Here is a 19,524-nt window from a genome sequence, read left to right on the forward strand (position 1 = left end):
ATAAATTAGTTTTACATATCTAACTGAGTTCTTTTTCTTTTCTTTATTACATACAATAGAGAATATTTAATCAAGGCTTCACAAAGAGTTAAAAAAAAGTGAATAAGGTAAACTATTTTTTGTCTAGTATCTTATTTAATAACTTTGTTGATTTCTCATGTTGTTATACAGAAGCATCAAGTAGTATTTTTATTTCTGTGTGTTTTTTCTTTTGAGCTTGTATGTTTTGTGCTTTAGAGTAGACCACTTTCATTGCGAAAATTTGCTTTTACTATTGTTGTTGAGTTGTGATATAGAGCAAACTTTCCTTCAATTTGTTCCTGTATATATATACCATGGGGAGGGATCAATATACCATGGTTTTCATTCCATGGTTTATACCATGGCCCACAACTTCACCCACAAGATGAACTAGAACCTAATTTTTTGTGGATATGTCCAACAAACTTTGAAGATCACCTCCACAAAATTTCAGATCATTTGATTATGTTTAACAATGTCAAAAGATGATTGCAAAATCAAAAAATCTGGGCCGTTAAAAAACATTTAAAGTTGTCAACAATTTTTAATTAGGCTAGAGATTTCCAAATGAGCCGAATTTTTGTGGAAAATCTATCCATAGTTAGGAGATCATATCCACAAAATATTAGTTTTTAACTCATCTTGTAAAGGGGCGTGGTATAAACCATGGTATAAAAAACCATGGTAAACGGATCCCTCCTATATATATATGAGTTATTGATGTTAGTTAAGGTAAAAAAAAAACATGCACATAAACTGAAACCTAGGACACCACTACAAATTGATACAAATAAACTGTTCAACTAAAAGTTGTGTACCTTAAAAAACTATCATTTAGCAATGTTGAAGACCAAACTGGATCAGACAGCTCAGATGCGATTATGGATCCGAATTCATCAAAAGATTCATATGAACTTTGCATCCAGATGAAAGCCTTAATTATCATTGCTCGAACATAAACACATTCACAAGCTACTGTTGTTCGAACTACTTCAATTCCATTAGTGAAACTAATAAACTTGCAATTGTATCTTTGCCTCCCATTCCATTAGACAACAAAGACCCCTTTCGCGTAATTACAACATAAATAAAGATGTCAATCATGTGATACACACAACCAGTCGTCAAGGTCATATACATTTAGAACCATATATATTCATCATCAGGATAAAGAATCACCAACATAAAAATTCAAGACATTCTAGCACTTTTTAAAAGCACAACATTCGATTTCAAATATTCAAGACAAGTCTACAAAGTAACTGATATAGGGTATTGAGTGGCAAACCAGTAAACCAAAATTAAGGACAAACTACCTTTGGAACTTTCATTTAAATCCTGATCTATTGACTGCTGCATGTAGTGTAGGGCTTCAGAAACTTCTAAAAGAACTCTCCAGCCTAAACATATGTAAAAAATTAAAAAAAAAATTATATTTAAGTCACAACTTCTAAGATTCTAAAAGTACCTTAAGAGTTGATGAACTATAAAGTATGGAAATAGAGCAAGATAATCAATGAGTTGATGTTGATGTTAATAGGTAACAAAATGTATTTTCAAATTGAGTTGGACTATTGGACTATTGGGTTCGGTATAGTACAAGATATTTTCTGTAGTATGGTTAAACGAAGTGGGGGCTTAGTATCACAAAGGATTCAGTCCATTTTAAAAACTTTAAGTCTTACCAACAGTGTCATCATTTTCTTAGAACTAATGTATGCATCTTAATTCAAAAAGATACCTCATTGATGACAATTCTCTGTACTGATAAAAATGGCTTGCCTTGAGCTTTGAATCCAAATCATTAACTAATGTAATTTTTAAAATGCAGCTCATGGAGTATGAAACCAAACACAATATTTCACTCAAGACAGCGTTGAGGGAAATTCTCATCAAAGAAAAAATTGAGGGAGAACCAGTTTACATATCAAAGATTGAAAACAACCAATACGCTACAGATGTCATAATATATTTGCCGATAATGAGAGAAATCTTCAAAAATCCAAATTATCCTATAAGCCAATCATTTCTAGGGACGTATCAAACTAAGAAAGTGGACTCAGAAAATGTGGCTGCAGGAAACGTTGTCCGCTTTCTACAACAGATATACAAATTTGAGGTTTTAGACGTCAACCACAAAGAAGTCATTACTAAACGTGAAGAGCTACATGAAGCAAATACTAGAGAAAAATAACTTCATCAATATATTGAAAACTTGAGAAAAGAAAATGCCTATTTGAAGTCAATAAATGAAGCATTGCTTATAGGAGGACCAAATTAGGAAATAGACTACTTAAGCATCCCAAATAATTGATCAGAATTGGATGAGGATTAGCGTAGTGTTAGATCCATCAAATTTATTTTTTTAGTTGTTTTCGAGCTGGATTCTATATTGGATGAGGATTAGCATAGTGTTAGATCCATCAAATTTATGTTTTCATTTTTTTCGATTTGAATTATCTATAGTTCATCATAACTTAATGAAATATTTATTTTTCTCTACATTTTCATTTACTTTTACAAAAAAATTAAGTTTTACATTTGTTGTACAGATGAAGGCAAACAACCGACTACCAATAATCACGGCAGACATGTACACAGGTTTAGATGATACTACTAACAACTCAATGGTTAGATAAAAAAATTCCAGCGCTATCACAGTCACAAAAACCCCTGAAATTGTAATGGATTTCAATGCTGATGAAGAAATTGCAAAATGTATTGAAAAAAACGAAATTGGCTCAAGGAATGAAGGATTTGTCAACCGAGTATTCAAGATGAAACTCGAGAAATTTATGATGAATTTACGCAACAACCAATATTTTGAAAAAGATAAATCAATGCATTTATTTTTGCTGATTGTTAAAAATTAACAAATCAATGTTAGAGATAAAAAATGATAATTAATAAAAAAAAAAAAAAATTATAGCTATCTACAGGATCAATTTTCGAATCAGAAGATTTCCAAGAGCAAATATTTTTTTATTTTTATAGGCCGTAAAAAAGAAAGAATATGCCAACAACGAGGAAAACAAGGTTTATATGGAACAAAATGAAAACGGAAAAGCACACTACACATACCCAACTATAGCATAAGCAACTTAGAGGACATTCGAATTAGAAAACGAACAAGTTTTCTATATCAACAACGCATAAACCACCAGAGCGTGACAGGCAGAGCACTATGAATAAAAGCTTACTATTTATGAACATTAGTCACTATTGAAACTGTTATTTTAAATTTTGTCTAGGAAATAGAACTATGCCATAATCAATTAGCCGATAGTTTAATGTTTATCGATTATGCCAATTTTTATGTTTATCTATCCTCTTACATATTATTATTATCTTGAGACTACTTTGAATATGAATTAGATTAAGGCTATACACACAAGAAAATATTAAAAAAAATATATAATATAGTGCCATACAAAAACTAGAGTAATTAAAAGCAGAGAATCTGGCAGACAGACAAATGGGCCAAAATTAAAGATCAATATACTTACTCGGCAAACTAAACTTCTCGATCATCCAAATAATGTCCATTTCACCATGTAGCCAAAGCAAACTTAATTCAATTCAAACTTTCAGGCAGCAATGATCGAATCGGTATCTTGAACTGTAAGTTCTATTTTCTCAACAATGTGTGTACCATTCACGAATTTCATTGATAGGAGGGCGAACTAAAGGTACAGATCCCTGAGGTATCTGGACAAAGTGATGCAACAAGGGGTAGACAAAATGAATATTAGACACTCTACTAAGGTAAAACTTTTCTTATGAGTATAACTCCCCCAAGTAAGGATATATTCCACATCATTTTCACAATTGATAACTCATAACAAAGAATCTATGCTATTGCAAAGACAAACAGAATGAATCATTACTAAAAATAACAATACACCAAAGAAGACAATCAATAGGTTAAAAGTAGATCAATTCAGTATCGCTAATCTAATATACATTTCTACCTTCATTAATGACCAAGGACCATCTATGTCAATCAATTTATACACGCAATTAGTTCATCAAGTCAAACAAATTGGAAATCTTATTTCATGCTTCCTGATGTTCATGACCACATATATGCAGTGTTCTCTACTAATTTTATAAATAGAAGTACTATGTAGTTGAAACCATTTCTGAACCCCACCATTCAGCAGCTCCATTCAAATTTGATTTATTTTCTATGAATGCCATCACAAAATCTAAGTTACTTTGACACGGGTACGTGTATCTGTATCTGATACGGGTATGAAGTGTCAGGTATATCGCATACAATTTGTGTGTACTGCGTCTAACACAGACACATATCCGACACTGATTATTTTTAGAATATGGTGTGTCTATGTAACTTGGCACAAAATAAGTTACTGTAAAAGATATCTCTAGGAAGAACGGATATAGGATTAAAACAACTAAACATAGCAACTAGGTTAAGATTTACAATGGTACTGAACAAGGCATGTATACAAATTCACTACACGAGGCAGACACTTCATGTAATAAGAAAGGCAATAAGGGTGGTGGTAAAATTAGAAGCACTGTGAAACCTTTTAAAAGAAACCAGAACCTATCACGGGTTAGGGAAAAAAAATCACATAATCCTAATAATATTTAGAGAGCTTTGCCCAGCCATGTACCTACCCAGAAGTAAACAAAAAACAAACCCGGCATAGCCTCCCCCTTCCTCCCAACAAGGGAAAACAAAGGAATAAAAGATGCTACTCTTTCCTTCCAATGTCTGACATGAAATCATGGTTGAAGACTGAGCCAGAAAGGATGCCCTTCCAGGCACCGCAACCAAATAGTTTAGGTAAGTTGGGTCCCCTTCCCACCAACAAGGGAAAATAAAGGAATAAAAGACCCTACTCTTTCCCTCCAACGTCTGACATGAAATCATTGGTTGAAGACTGAGCCATAAAGGATACCTTTCCAGGCACCACAACCAAATAGTTTAGGTAAAGTTGGATCCCTAACCAAAACCACAGAACACGACGAGATAGCACAGAGGTTGAAATCTAAAGATGAAAAGTGTATGACACTTTAACACGCTGACACGGGTTCATATTTGTGATTAGGCCATAATTAAATGAGTTTCTTGGGATACTTAACAAAGCTAAGGCACACAGTCATAACGAGGAACTCAAAAGAAGAAAAATCACTTACAGAAAGGCTCCTCATGAGAAGAAATTCCACTTCCTCAATAGACAGCTAAGTGTGCCCAGCAATGACAATTAATGGAATAGTTTGGTCCTCCGAGGGCCAGCTGCAACAAGCAAATCCAGGATCAAATTCACCAATTTTTTACCAAATAGATAAATAACCAAATAAAACTGCTAATACTAATGTTGCTTCTCATCTTCATGCTACTGAAAGAAAGAAAGAGAATATGTCGCTTTTTTTTTTGCAAAAAAAAAAACCCCTCACATATGTTGATGATATTATATTTCTGGCACTTCTAGATAGTGCAGATACATAACACTATAGCAGACTAGCAGGACACTTGGAATATTTATAAAGACACATTTTCTTCAAAATTTCACAGCCATCACATATTAATAAGTTCAAAATGATGATCAATCTCAATTCACATTAAACTCATTCACTCATTCATTCTAGAGCCTATGATTGCACCACATCATTTATCCAGTCCTTCGAAATTATTATTCTCACACATAAATAGATAATGTTGTTTATTTCATACTGACATAAACAAATCTTCTGGCAGATATAGATTTTCATGGTGTTCTTTTCCTTTTAATATATCTTTGTTTCCAGACCACTCCAAAACACATTTTCTCACCTTTGAGGTAAAAAGTTTTGTGAAAACAAATTTTTTACAGCAAGTACAAAAAAGAACCCACAAAATTTCCCGGCAATAAGATTCAGCGAACTGGATTTTTCGTTTACATTTTTGGTGCCTTCCACATGATTTTCATTAAAACTAAATTGAACCATATAAACTTGAGAATTCGGTATGAAAATACCTGCTCTGTAGTTCTCTGAGTTGGTTTTCGATTGGGTGAATCTAATCACTGAAACTTAGCTTTCGTCGGTTTCTTCATTTCAGTCCCATATAGTTGTGTGCTTTTCATATAAGACAAGGTATGGGTGGTAAGTGAAAGTCTTCGATCATTTGCTTTGGCGTGTGGTCTGTAACTTGATTTGAATTGGGGTCGCAGTATTGACACCCCCATAAATGGGACTAGCACCCATTTGATCAATTAAAAGGTACTAGCACCCCTCTATTAAATACACAAAAACACTAACGGCAAGAAGCTGCCGCGGGATAGCACAATCCACGGCATCGGGTTGCCGCGACATCCCATATCCCACAGAAGGTGGTTGCCGTGGGCCCTTTTTTTAAAAAACTTTTTTTTAATAGCCACCGTAAAAAATGTTAGTTGGCGCGAAATGATTTTGTTTACTAAAATGGAGTCTTTGCTTGTGTTAATTATCAAAACTCTTCTTCATTAATTTGATCACAAAATTTTCTTATAGCATATGAAAATATTTGCCGCGAGATAGCAAAATTATGGCTCGATTGTACATTTTTTTTGTCATGGTTTTTGTGTTGTTCTTGGAGTGTATAAAGAAACTTTAAAGAAGAAAATGAGGTATCCATATGTCGTGTGTGTTCAATACGCAAAATTTAAGGTGAAAAAAAACAAAAAACACAAAAAAAAATATGTCGCGGCAACTGCCTGCCGTGGGATATAGGATCTCGCGGCAACCCGATGCTGTAGATTGTGCGATCTTGCGGCAACTGCCTGCCGTGGGATATGAGATCTCGTGGCAACTGCCTGCCGTAGAACTATGAGCATGTGGGGTGTAAAAGGACATATAAGGAATAGCCATTATTGTTTTCCTTTTTGTCAAAGGGGTGCTAGTCCCATTTATGGGGGTGCCAATACCTCGCCCCTTGAATTGAAGTTGCAATACAAATACTCGCTTAAAATATAGCTTATAAAATTTGTTGGGCCTAGGCCCAATAGTACACATATAAGTTTCAAAACATAATAACTTCTCCGTAATTGGAAAAAAAAATATCTAACTTAAGATATATACAAAACTAAACTAGAATCCTATGAAAATCCAATCTCTTGGTAATTGAGCCTCCTACGAAATCATGCCTTAATTATCTCCTATATATGTACCCAAAAAAAATGCACTACACATATAGAAAAACCAGGTAGCCTACTTTCTTCCTCTTCTACATTATTTACAATTATTTTCTGACTTCATTTTATATTAATTAAGTCTTTTTTTTTTTTTTTGGTTATATTAAAGAGTATTGGATAAAGAATTTATAAATTTTATTATGTATATTGCAGATAATGGCGTATGAAAATTACAGCTTATGTAAAAAAAAAAATGCTAAAGGAAATTCTAGAAGCAGCACTTAACGTTCAACAAGATCCGGTCTACAACACAGAATTAGATAACGGACGATTCAAAAGCACTGTAACATTAAAGGAATCAAAAGACTTATTCTTTAACAATGAAGACGTTGTAGTTAAAGAAATTGATGGAAGCACATTCTGTTCAAAGGATGTAGATTCTGTGCAAAAGCAGAGGATTCAGCAGCTTTTCACGCAATACAGTTTATAAAGGATGAACATGATATAGAAATTAAAGACTTCAATTTCAAAGAACTTATGAAGAAAAAAAAAAGAAAAAAAGGTTGAAGAGAAACAGACTCAACTCAACGTACTCAGAAATATTATGCTAGATTGGTTAGTTGATGATAAACACAACAAGGATAAAATATATTGTCTGGAAGAAAAAATTAAAGAAATGAAGGACATGCAGGGAGAAAAACCAAAGTAAGGACAACAGCAACAAAGAGGAAAAGAACGGATTCATAATAAAGAAAAGAAAACCATGAGGATTAGTACATAATTTGGTTTTTTTTTTTTTTTTTTTTTATTGAGTATGATGTGAAAGTTAGTCACAAAGATGTTTACAAGTAGCAACTTTCTATCATATTGTTTGCTACTAAAGATATTTATGTTCTTGGTTTATGCATTGAATTTTGTTCTTAACATTCTAATTATGAGACCTCGATCTGGTTTGAAACCCCGACGTAGCATCTCTCTGTACAATGTCATGGACTTTTTTGTCTCATTAGATCTCAACAAGATATCCAACATGACTGAGTATGCCAGATGATCACGCATCCCAGCCTTGGCGTACCCACATATCAAACCATCCAACATCCCTTACATCACATCTACGGCCTCAGTAATCTTACCAGCTTTTCCAAGTGAATCAATCAATACAGTGTAAGTAATTGCGTCGGGGTTACGTCCTCCTAACTTCATGTCTTTGTAGAGATGGAAGGCAAGATCATGCTGCCCTTGCTTACCATACATATGGATCATAGAGTTATAAGTCATCTCATCGCTCCCAAACCATGCCTGAAACATCTCTTCACCAATCTCTTTCACCCTCCCAACATTTCCTTCTCTTGCAAATGCATAAAGTAGGGATTTATATGTAACTGCATCCAACAAAAAGCCATTGGATCCCAATTCCTTAAAAAGCCTTTCCTCTTCAGTTGCCTTTCCACAGCAGCCATAGACTGATAACATAGCATTATAAATCCACAAATCTAGCTGGCAGCTCAAAGCCTAAAGGTCGTCATAAATGCACTTAGGCGCACAGCGTGCCGTTGGTAATGATTCTACTACGGTGCCACAAATTTGCAAGTTAATCCTAAGTAATCATTGTTGTTCATTGGATTCCGGAAGAACTACTTCGTTAGGATTGGGGAATTGTTACGATTCTTCCTGAATAACCTCGATTTTACCGTCAACAGTCACTTTGAAAGTATTACCTAAACTCTTCCGACTTAATATGATAAAGCCTATAAAAAGACGAGCTACTATCATTTCTTCATTATAGATTGAAATTTCTTCGAACTTGATGCAAAAATAGATAGAATAGCAGCAAATAACATCTTTCTATCATGCATATTCGTGGAACTCAATCTCATTTAGAATCATTAGAAGTTGTTTAGGAAAGGACTTTAGAATCGGATGCGCCCAGCAAGAAAGGCCCGGCCCCTGCCAAGTAAAAAAAGAAAGAAGAGAATGAAACGAGAACATAACTTCATATTTTGTAACTCTCTAGGAGTCATGTTTAACCTTGAATTGAATGCTATTAATAAATTCTATAGCAATAGTCCCTCGGACTCGGAAACTAATAACGAAAATGGCTGACCCAATAGTAAATTCTGTAGCTGCCACTGTTGGAACCAATAAAGCAAGTTGAAGAGGTTTTTGTGTTTCAGTCAAAAATTTGCAATTCTACTACAGAGCAACAGAACAATATCAAAACAAAACAACTATTCACTGAGTCTGACAGGTCTAATAGAGAGAAAAAGGATAGGAAACATTACACTGTGATAACCATAAGCTAGAAAATAATTCAACTGACTGAAACACACAAACTTGCAAAGTATCAAGACATATTACAATTCAAAACAAAAGAACTAAGACCAACTTTCTAAAACTAACAAAACAGTAGTTGGTATTTCTTAACAATATCCACAGCTACCTCAGCAGCCAGCATATGTGCTTCAGCCTTAGACTTTGTTATCCATTTCTGTGTTTGCAACAGCCACACATTAAACCTGTCAAATCAAACGTAAAATATACAATTCAGCCAAAACATAAATTAAGAGAAAGAGGAAGAAATGACAAGTAGGTGATATAAGGAGAATAACCTAAAAACGTGGTTTGGAAGGTTTATACAACAACACACACGCACAGAGAAATTGCAATGCGAAAGAAAGCCCATCACCAACCCAATCTGTAACACACACATTTTAGGATTGTATGGACCTAGATATGACCACCAGCGAGTGTGTATGGTACATGTGTATGCATCACTAAGAATGTGAATAGACTACATATAGATCCTCACACACTGCAAATAGGAAGGGAACAAGGAATAAATAAACAGAAAACATGTTACCATCATAACTTAATGATTCAGTAACTGCAAGTTTATACATCAACCAAAAAATCGTAATAAATAATATTCTGACCGAGGACACATTTTCATTATAAAATTTTACTCAACAATAATAGACTTTATAATGGACTATGTCTAAGATGCACTATGGGCCTAAGCGATAAAATTGGACTGTATGTTTCAATTTAGTTCGTATTAAATATTACCAAATGGGCTTAAGACTTAAGTCCAGAATAAAAAATCATTGATCATACTTTTTGGCCTTACCTACCAAATTTAACGTACTATAATATTCTATAGTTACAACTTTTTGGTACAAAATATTCCATGAAAACGATCCCCGTTCGTTGAACGGGCTCAAAAACTAGTTGAACTCAATATCCAAGAGGATGTTTTGAGGTTTGAGAGCAAGTCCAATGTGAGGCTATATGGGCTGCTAAAGTCAAATATAGCACCCCAACCACAAAAATGTCATTCCAATGGGGCTGCTAAAAGGGTCTTAAATTTGGAAGGAGTCAAAAACCCAGCCAAAGTTAAGACCTTTGCTAGCAACTGTTATAATAAGTTTGGGAGACGGATGGCATAGTTTCTACCGTCCGTGGGGACGGCAGAAACTGTGTCGTCCATCCAAAAAAAAATTCAAAAAATAATGGACGGACGGCAGAAACTATGTCGTCCGTATCATTTAGCACTTCAAAACAGAAAATGCGATTGGATTGGTTTTTTTATTTTGGGGAGCCAAATTTGACTGGGCAAGCTAAAAGGCCTATGTAGCACTTTTAGCAGCTCTCCATTGGACTTGCTCTGATATCTAAATGAACAATTCTTTTTCGACAGTCCTCGTGAAGATATGATAACCTCTTAGCTAGGTCAAGTATGATCTTCCTTCTAGTTTGCCAATCAAGAGTTAACCCCTCATTTTGCTGAAAAATCCATTTATCCAAGGACCCATTGCACATATACCTTGGGGACAACTTTATACAAAATCCATTGAATCTAACCTTATATACTGAAATTTACTATAAACATCGGAAGTGTAAATTACAAAAGATTGATCGCTTGTTTCTGCAATAATCTCTATATTCACAGTTTCAAGAGATAGTGATTTACTTGCCCCATTGAAGATGGGGAATCCAGCATATAATTGTGATGGATTTGATTCAATAAATGCATACAAACCATCAAGAAAATAAACAACATAAGGACCTGGAGACCGATTCAAATTCGAAACACTTGCAACTAGTGCTTGGGAAGTTCTTAATTTCTGCCCAGGAAGCCAAGTATCGGTGTGGTGGTCAAATGACTGCCAGATAATTGCCTCGGTTTCATCATAAAGAATCAGATTACCAGTTCCATTGATTCTCATGCCAACAGCGGAACTGCCAGATGTGTTGGTTGACCAAACAAGACTATCATCGACGTCTTTCAGAACAAGATCACCAGTTGAAGTGAGTTCTAAGGTTGAGTTAACTCTTACAGGTTTGCCTCTGTTTGCAGTGCATAAAACTCTAGGAATATCTCCCATGTAAATGGACTCTGCACTAAGCACTCTGATTGCAAAGACGACGAAATAAAACTCGTCTCGAGTTCCATTTGTAAAAAAACCGCATCCCATTCCAGGAAAATCCATAGTTGAATTGCTGTTGTTAAATATAACAAACTGCAAAAAGGATTGATCTAAAAAGCGATGAGTTCTCTCTATTTGTAAAAAGTTGTTGGTCCATAAAGTCGAGAGTTTTGCTGTTGGAAAATCACCATACACTGATAAAGAAAATGATGAAAGGATGATGAGGTAAATTGCCACCAACTCAGAAACCGTTAAGCCCATGATTAAAGCTTTGAAACAAGTCTCAAACACAGAAAGTCAGTGGGTTTTCATTGTAGAGTGTGCAGGTTTGTGATTCTTTTCTTGTTTTTTCCATAAATCTGTTTGTTTTTTTAGTGGGAATTGGATAGAAAAGAGAAATATGTGCATTTTTGCTGCTGGCTTGTTATGTGCCAATCGCCAATTCGCCACCCTGTGTACAAACTACAAACAGACAAGCACTACATCCATCAATACTAAACAATTTCTAAACTACACTCTCCAAGGTTCAAAAAACCTTCTAATAACGTCTTTTTTTTCAAAGAACGCTTCTAATTTTCCAAGTTGTAAGCAGATAAAGTAGGCGAAGTTCTATTTCAAATTGTTGGAATATATAAGCTTCAATCACGAAAATATCATGTTCTTTTACCTCGGACTACATGGTGTCATACCAATAACATATCTCATCCGCAACTTCGGGTGTACTATTCGTTGGAACTGAGAAAACAGGTGGAGAGCGGTCTGCGTTCTGTTATCACAAATGTGGGACATATGAGGTTCAGAGTGTCCGGAAGGACCTGATGGAGTGATGGGTCGATTATTTCTTGGCAATCTATAACCAGTTTCCTAATCTTGCATGTACTCCAAGGTATCTCTCTTCCTATGATCGCTATGACTACTCCTAACTAATGAAGAGGACTGCAAACAGCCCTGCTTTCATACGACGTCGTATGCTGCTGCTTTTTCCCACTTCTATGACAATCCATTAGAAGGTTAGTGCTACATGCCTTCTTATGTTCTATCAATCATTTGGAACCTAACACTTGGTATTACATCTAATTCATCTTCTTATATCAAGGTCCAGATTATATCATCTTCACAGTCAACACAGTTTGTTCCGGAGGTCTCGATTATGGTAATCACTCTTCTAACAATCTGTTTTGTTGTTCTGTGGAAGAAGAGCAGTAACTTATTCCAGAGGACCGGTCTGTATGAGTGAATTTCAGATATGCCTGTCAGTTTGTCATACCATGAATTGTGTGTTGGCGTGTTGCAACTGGGAAACTTTCTGAAGCCTAGGAGGTGGAGGATTTGGAGATGTTTTTAAAGGTGCACTCAGTGATGGCACATTGGTCGCAGTAAAGCGGTTACCTAATATTGGGCAAAGGAATGAAGGAATTCATAGCAGAAGTAGAAACAATAGGCAAGATGCACCATATCAATTTGGTAAGGCTGATTGGTTTTTGCTCTGAAATGTCACATCATCGGCTTTCATATGCCCTCATTTATCTAATGACAGTGTATGAAAGCGGGCCTCATACTCAACAGGAATAGAGATCCTGTTCTCAGTTGGAGTACGGTATACAAGACATTGCAAAAGGATTGGTTTATCTGCAAGAGCCATGAGGAGTGTAGAGACTATAAAGTGTAGACACAGAATTGTTCATTGGATATAAAGCCCCTACAGCATACTTATTGACAGTGAATTTCATGGCAAACTTTCTGATTTTGGGTTTATCCAAGTTGATTGATAGAGACCAGAGCCACATGATAACCTCCACCTAGCCCCAGACTGGCAGCACTTACTCATTACAGTCAAAACTGTCGTCTATAGCTTTAAGGTTGTCTTGATGGAAGTTGTTAGTGGAAGAAAAATCTTAGACTACACCAGACCCGAGTCAGAGTTAATCTTCCAAGCCTTTTACAAAAAGAAGCTCGAAGAGAATCTATTGATTATGCGTAGATGCTGATCAGACAAGGAGGCCATTGATGTCTATGGCAGTTAAGGTTATGGACGGAATAACAGAACTGAAGCATAGACATGTTATTCATCCTTTAGCTAGTTCAATGTTTCACATGTTATTCATCCTTTAGCTAGTTCTACTATTTCTGTTACTGTTTCTTCTTTACCAGAGGCCTCTGTAACCTCAGCACCAAGATAAATTAAAGATTGTAGCTATGTGGGTCTAATAGCTTTTTGGCATTGAAGCCAAGCTGTATCATGATTTATGAAAGGATATAAACTATAAACATTTTCGAAAATTTACTGTGAACTTGAAACAAAACAAAACCTAAAACAACATTACATTCAGAAGATTATAACATATGAGAACCAGGGCTATCAGCTTCAAAAGATAACATGACAATCAATATCATGTTTAAGCATCAATCTAGTATTCAACAGAAACTCTTGTTGTCGAACACGATCATGAATATCTGAAGATAATAGATATGGTATTTGAATGATTAATGGAAAAAATAATGGTTCAAAAGTCTTCCAGGGATCAGTAGTGAATACTCAAAAAAATCTGTTGTTTGAGTTGATGACAGAGATTAACGGATTACTTGCTCATGGCCGTCGACAAGTAGAAGTTCCAAAAGATGGAGCAGGTCGACATATAGGCTACACGGGCTTGCAGAGGGATCACCCTACAAAAATTCCAAGTGTCAAACAATATTATTTATTGTTAAAACAACCAGTCAATCAGTATCCAACACAAGACATTTTCTGAATGCCAATATTTAGTGAAAAGTTTTATCCAATAAAATGATATACATTCCATCTCTAATGGTCTAATGTGAAGTTAGAAATGGTCTTGGAAAAACAAATGTTCCGGAAATGAGACGCTTTGGTAAAGTTTTTCTGCAGCTCCTCTTCTGCAAACCACTTCTCCTCTATCATTTGATTATGAGACCCTATACCCTACTTTTTTGTAATGTGACTACCGAGTTGTCAATGAATGACATAAGCCAGAGTCCATACGTCACATCAGATATATGTCAACAAAGAATACCGAAAAGGACTAATGCTACCTTGTTCATAGTTTAAGACCAAGATCAACTCCAACCAATTCACACAACAAAATTCAACTATAGTACATGCAATGCAAAAGTAGTTTCTTTATCAAGGAGGTCCTTTGTACACTTCATGCACAGACAACGAAAATTGTCAATTCTTTATTGTAACAATTAAAGCAAGTGATAGCAAAAATATGTCCATTTCAACCCAAACATGAAATACCAGATGAAATGCCAAAGGAGACTAGGTTGATCATGCGTAAATCCTCTCTTCAGAAAAACATCCTTGGATTTTCCATTAGTGATGCATCAAGAAATAGATAACTCCACCAACTGGACTTCGTCATGTTGTGGGTATTTCACTTATCTATGGAGAGAAGCATCTACATTTCTTTTTAAATTTCAAATTTACAAGCTGTTTTCACATATTGTAGTTGCTTTTGGTTCTATACTAAGAGCCAAAGCAATTAGAGAAAATTTCCTTCTAAAAGAAACGAAAAGGAAAATAAAGCATTGGTCATAGTTTTACTCAAATGGATTGAAACTAGAATTCTAATCAGGGAATGAAAAAATGCCATACCAGAAGTTCAATACGCTAACAGGGACCCAGAACCTAAATCCTGCAGAGGAACATATGGAAAAATTAACCTCTTTTCCTTAAAAAACAGTTTTGATGTCTCATTAACATTCAATCGTCTAAATGATTTTCAAGCTCACATCTTTAGATAAAGACCCAAGTTAAGACAAGTATGAATTTTATAATAGAAGCACTAACCATAAAGTAACGTTGGAAGAGCATCCTTCTGGTACATATCTGGAAGTTCTGAAAGCCTTCCTTTCCATAAATTATTCCATGCAAAAATAACAGCAATAATACTCGGACCAAGCACAATTTGGTTTAATAAAACCTGCAAGAAAAATAAAAGAAATAACAAACAAAGTCATGCAACTTTGAGAGTCTCCACAAGTTCTTCACAGTTGGGAATTTAAAAAAAAAAAAAAAAAAAAAAAAAAACTAAATTCTGAAGCATATATACCTTCAGCAGAAGGTTTTCTACTGTCGGCTTAGGCAATGTACGATCAAGGTAGCGGTACCATGCATCAGAGCCTGGACCATAGAGAAGAAAACCATAGGAAGTCATCCGAAGAGCTCTAATCCAGTCATAGTTGGATAGAAGGGTTGCCATGATATCCTAGAAACAACACATTTGCAAGAATAAGGTAGCTGCAGTGTTAGCTATGAATAAAACATAGCAACATAAATTGCTTGTAATAAATCAGTATGAAGCGTATCAGAGCAATAGGATTAGTGGTTATAGGTACACCCCCAAGGCCCCAATACCCCAAATTGGTCACTTAAATGAAACAACTTTGAAGATGCGCGGAGGGGTTTAAGGGTTTAGGTGTTAAATGAAATAAGAAAGGAACCGACAGTATTCAAGTTGGTATTAATAGTTATTACTCGCCCGAGCATTTGAAAAACTACTCCAGAAACTAGAATTAAAAATGCTCCAGAAGCTCATTTAATTATATAACCATTAGGGTAAGATGCTTTAGCCTCTTCCTCTTCCCTCAAAATAAATGGACTAAGACGTTTGTGGCCCTGCTTCCTGTGAATAAACCCATGGGTAGAACTCACTTAGAAAACCAGCATACCAACTACCAAGTGAGGCCAAGTGCTTATTTACTAGTTCATGCTGCTCAGTATCCAAACAATGTGGGACTATTATTCTTAACTTTTTCAAAATCTGATCCACATTTTGGCACAATGCAATTGCCAATATGATAATTAAAATGATTTTGGAGGTAAAACAAAAATTCCAAGTAATCTATACTTTTAATCAACAAATAAGTGTCTAAGCAACATCCACCATAATAAATACATGTCAATATGTCCTGCAAACGCCTGAAAACATACTAGATGCATGAAGTTGTTGTAGGCCATAAAACATATTTAATCTCATTAGTCATAGGCAACAACACAACTTCATCCCTCCCAATGCATTTTCAACCACAATATGTCTGACACAATGCTTCTAAAAAAACGAAACAAAGAGTACGACACCAACCTTGTTATCGGAACCGGGTGGGATGGTTTTCCAACGAGAAGTGAGTTGGGCAATGGAATCTCCAGTAAGAGTGAGTGAAGCAGCTGTAGCAGCTTGTTTGAATGGAAATTTGAATTTGGAGACAACAGCCCCAGATTCTCCTTTACGACCACCTTTTGGAAAAAAATTCCACCATAATCCACCACCACCACCCAAACTAGTACCCATTTCCGTATAATTGCCTTGGACTAGTTTTCTTTGTTTGATAGTTATAAGTGAAAGAAATGCTTAGGTGTACGTGTTAACATGACAAGATTCTGTGGGCTCGGATGAATTAATGTTTTTGGAAATAAACGGAAATGATTTTATGTACCTACTTATTTTATAACATTTTTGGAAGGAAAGGTATTTGGTACTAATTTGCTGTAAATGAAATAGATATTTTTCATAAAAAATTTTTTGGATTCGATGGTCCAGAAGCGAGTCCGAATTTGTTCACCAGCGCTAATTGGAGCCAAGTGTATTACTAAAACTCCCCCTTTTTTTTTACAAAAACAAAAAAAATATATCTAAAAAACCAAAAAAGAATTAAACTATTTCCTCTACGATTCTCTCCCAATAACTGTTAAAAAAATGGATTTGCACAAATCTATTGAGATATGAATGAGTAATTTGTCTCCCAAGTTACCCCGATAAAATGGGTTTCACTTGATTAAAACAGTAAGTAAAAGTAAAAGTGAGAAAAAAATTTTCGAAAAGGTACACTAGTTCGAAACAGTATATTATGCCAAAAAAGTGCGACCTTTCGAAATATACACTGATTCGAAACAGTGTTTTATGCCGAAAAGGTGCGACCTTTCGAAATAGACACTGGTTAAAAACAGTGTTTTATGCCGAAATGGTGCGTCCTTTTGAAACATGTGACTTTTCAAAGAGTCACTATGCTGTTTCGAAAAGACACTACTCACCTATAAATAGTGGATAAATTTAGAGAGAAAGACACACTAGATCACACATTTCTGATCTTTCTCTTCTCTCTCTATTCTTAGTCAAATACTATGTTGTGTTCGCTGATTCTATAGAATTGAAGTGCTAGCTTTCTATAGAAGAAAATCCGTTCTATCTTGGGAGATAGTTTCTCATCAACCTTCAACCACCGTGAGGGGGAAAATCTGTCTTAAGGACATAGTATTTCTACACTAGGCTCGGATTTAACAAAGAAGTACAAGACACTTACAAGATAAAAGGTTTCTACTGTTTGGTGATTAGTAAAGTGTAAGTACATTTAAGTTGTATATTCCTAACAACTTAAGACAGATTCTTCCTTGGTAAATTAAGTTCATTCGTTGAACTAAAGGTTTGTTCATGATATATTTGTTATATCAATTTGATTTTCTTGTTTACTTAACAATAAATATATTTTTTTTAATAAGTTTCCTAACAACTTAAGACAAATATATTGTCTTGAAGTAATTTTGTTGAATTAATTTTGGTTATACTTATTGTTAATGCACAATCTTGAAGTGTTTTGTTCACATTTCATTGAGAAGCGGTGGTCAAAAGATTGATATGTCATAGTTCATCACTATGATCTGTCTATGCGATGGGACATGTATGTATTTCTAGTTAATTACACACTCAAACATTATATTTTGGCAGTTCTTTAGTAGTGAACGCTAAGGTGACCTTCGAAATTCTTTCAATCCATTTGAAGAGATGTGAAAGAAGGGAATGGTACACGTACTGATTGAATGGAAAATGTGCGATTGTTTGAAAAGTTGATTGAATGGAAAGTTAATTTGCATCGATGAAGTGCTTGAAGCACACTAGTTTGGGTCCAATTTAATGGACATCCAGTAACAAACTTAAATAACCACCATGGTCTTTGTAATGGTCTTGGCGCCATATGGTTTGGTTTTAAACAAAGATGGTTCATTAAACATGGGTGGAATTAAAGTGAACTTGACGAAAATGTGCGATTGTTTGAAAAGGCAAACACTTAGAAGTGGAACCAAGATATTTCGAACAAGACACCGGCCTGTTGGTAAGATAAGGTTCAAGACTTGGAGTTTTTGTGACTCTTTATGAACATAACCAATAATCAACAGAAGTACTAAATGGTTGACTATTCAATCTTGTGAATATCAACATACTTGTAAGCAAATTGAGGTCTTAGAAGTGTTTAGACACTATATGAATGATATGTGACATTCTTTAACAAGACGCCTCACTTGAAAAACATATATCTAAATGGTTTTTAAATTTATTGACTTTGTCATAAGAAATTGGAAAAATCTGGGGGATTATGTATCTCCTTGAAATAATCAAATCAAAATTGGAAATTTGTTGAAGCATTACTCAAAAGACATCAAATGTGGTGTTTTACTCTAGGAGAGATGCATAAATTTCAAGGAAATCCTCATAGCAAACGTGCATAGCAAGGTCCACTATGGAATCAGAATTCATAGCGTTGGACAAGGCTAAAGAAAAAGCAGAGTGCTTTCGAATTTTCTTAGAGGATATTCCAAATCGGGTTAAACCTGTGCCAGCAGTATGTGTTCACTGTGATAGCCAATCTGCTATTAGTAGAGCACAGAGTAACATGTATAAAGGGAAGTCTCGACACATCCGTCGTAGACATAACACCGTTAGACAATTGCTCTCAAATGGAGTTATCTCAATCAACTATGTAAGGTCAAAAGATAACATTGCGGATCCGATTACAAAAGGTTTAATTAACAAGAGAGCAAGTGGAAAGATTATCAAGGGGAATGGGCTTAAAGCCTTTGAGATAATCAACCAAGAGTCCTCATAATGGAAAAACCAACCTAGTTGACTGAAGATCCCAAGATCTAGGTTCAATAGGTC

At 35.1% G+C, this 19,524-nt stretch overlaps 1 protein-coding gene and 1 long non-coding RNA gene across 6 annotated transcripts; one reads left to right on the forward strand and one right to left on the reverse strand.

Annotated features, from left to right (window-relative positions):
• Positions 1–9,359: 9,359 nt before the first annotated feature.
• On the reverse strand, positions 9,360–17,027 carry LOC147518762 (Peroxisomal membrane 22 kDa (Mpv17/PMP22) family protein). Of its 4 annotated transcripts, XR_015211876.1 has the most exons (7): positions 16,678–17,020; positions 15,646–15,801; positions 15,384–15,516; positions 15,189–15,228; positions 14,156–14,239; positions 9,755–9,840; positions 9,360–9,661 (listed from the first exon to the last, which is right to left on the reverse strand). XR_015211876.1 is itself a non-coding variant. In XM_086590508.1 (6 exons), the coding sequence occupies exons 1-6, from the start codon at positions 16,882–16,884 to the stop codon at positions 9,541–9,543; spliced, it is 741 nt and encodes a 246-aa protein (XP_086446634.1). In that variant the 5' UTR covers positions 16,885–17,027; the 3' UTR covers positions 9,360–9,540. The 4 variants fall into 4 exon arrangements, 3 of the variants coding, with proteins under 3 accessions (XP_086446634.1, XP_086446636.1, XP_086446635.1); XM_086590508.1 differs by lacking the exon at positions 9,755–9,840 and having other exon boundaries at positions 16,678–17,027; XM_086590510.1 differs by lacking the exons at positions 9,360–9,661; positions 9,755–9,840 and adding an exon at positions 9,936–9,957.
• LOC147518763 (uncharacterized) lies at positions 10,686–13,100 on the forward strand. Of its 2 annotated transcripts, none has more exons than XR_015211877.1 (2): positions 10,686–12,582; positions 12,669–13,100. It is a non-coding gene; the product is annotated as an uncharacterized LOC147518763 (long non-coding RNA). The 2 variants fall into 2 exon arrangements; XR_015211878.1 differs by having other exon boundaries at positions 12,675–13,100.
• Positions 17,028–19,524: the final 2,497 nt, after the last annotated feature.

The sequence above is a fragment of the Coptis chinensis genome, chromosome 2, assembly GCF_015680905.1.
Source record: "Coptis chinensis isolate HL-2020 chromosome 2, ASM1568090v1, whole genome shotgun sequence".
In the NCBI taxonomy this organism is placed as follows: domain Eukaryota; kingdom Viridiplantae; phylum Streptophyta; class Magnoliopsida; order Ranunculales; family Ranunculaceae; genus Coptis; species Coptis chinensis.

Coding starts and splice junctions, on each gene's coding strand:
- LOC147518762 (XM_086590508.1), bottom strand. CDS start 16,884: ATGGGTACTAGTTTGGGTGGTGGTGGTGGATTATGGTGGAATTTTTTT. Junction 15,802..16,677: donor CACCCGGTTCCGATAACAAG/GTTGGTGTCGTA, acceptor TGTTGTTTCTAG/GATATCATGGCAACCCTTCT. Junction 15,517..15,645: donor TAGAAAACCTTCTGCTGAAG/GTATATATGCTT, acceptor TTTTTCTTGCAG/GTTTTATTAAACCAAATTGT.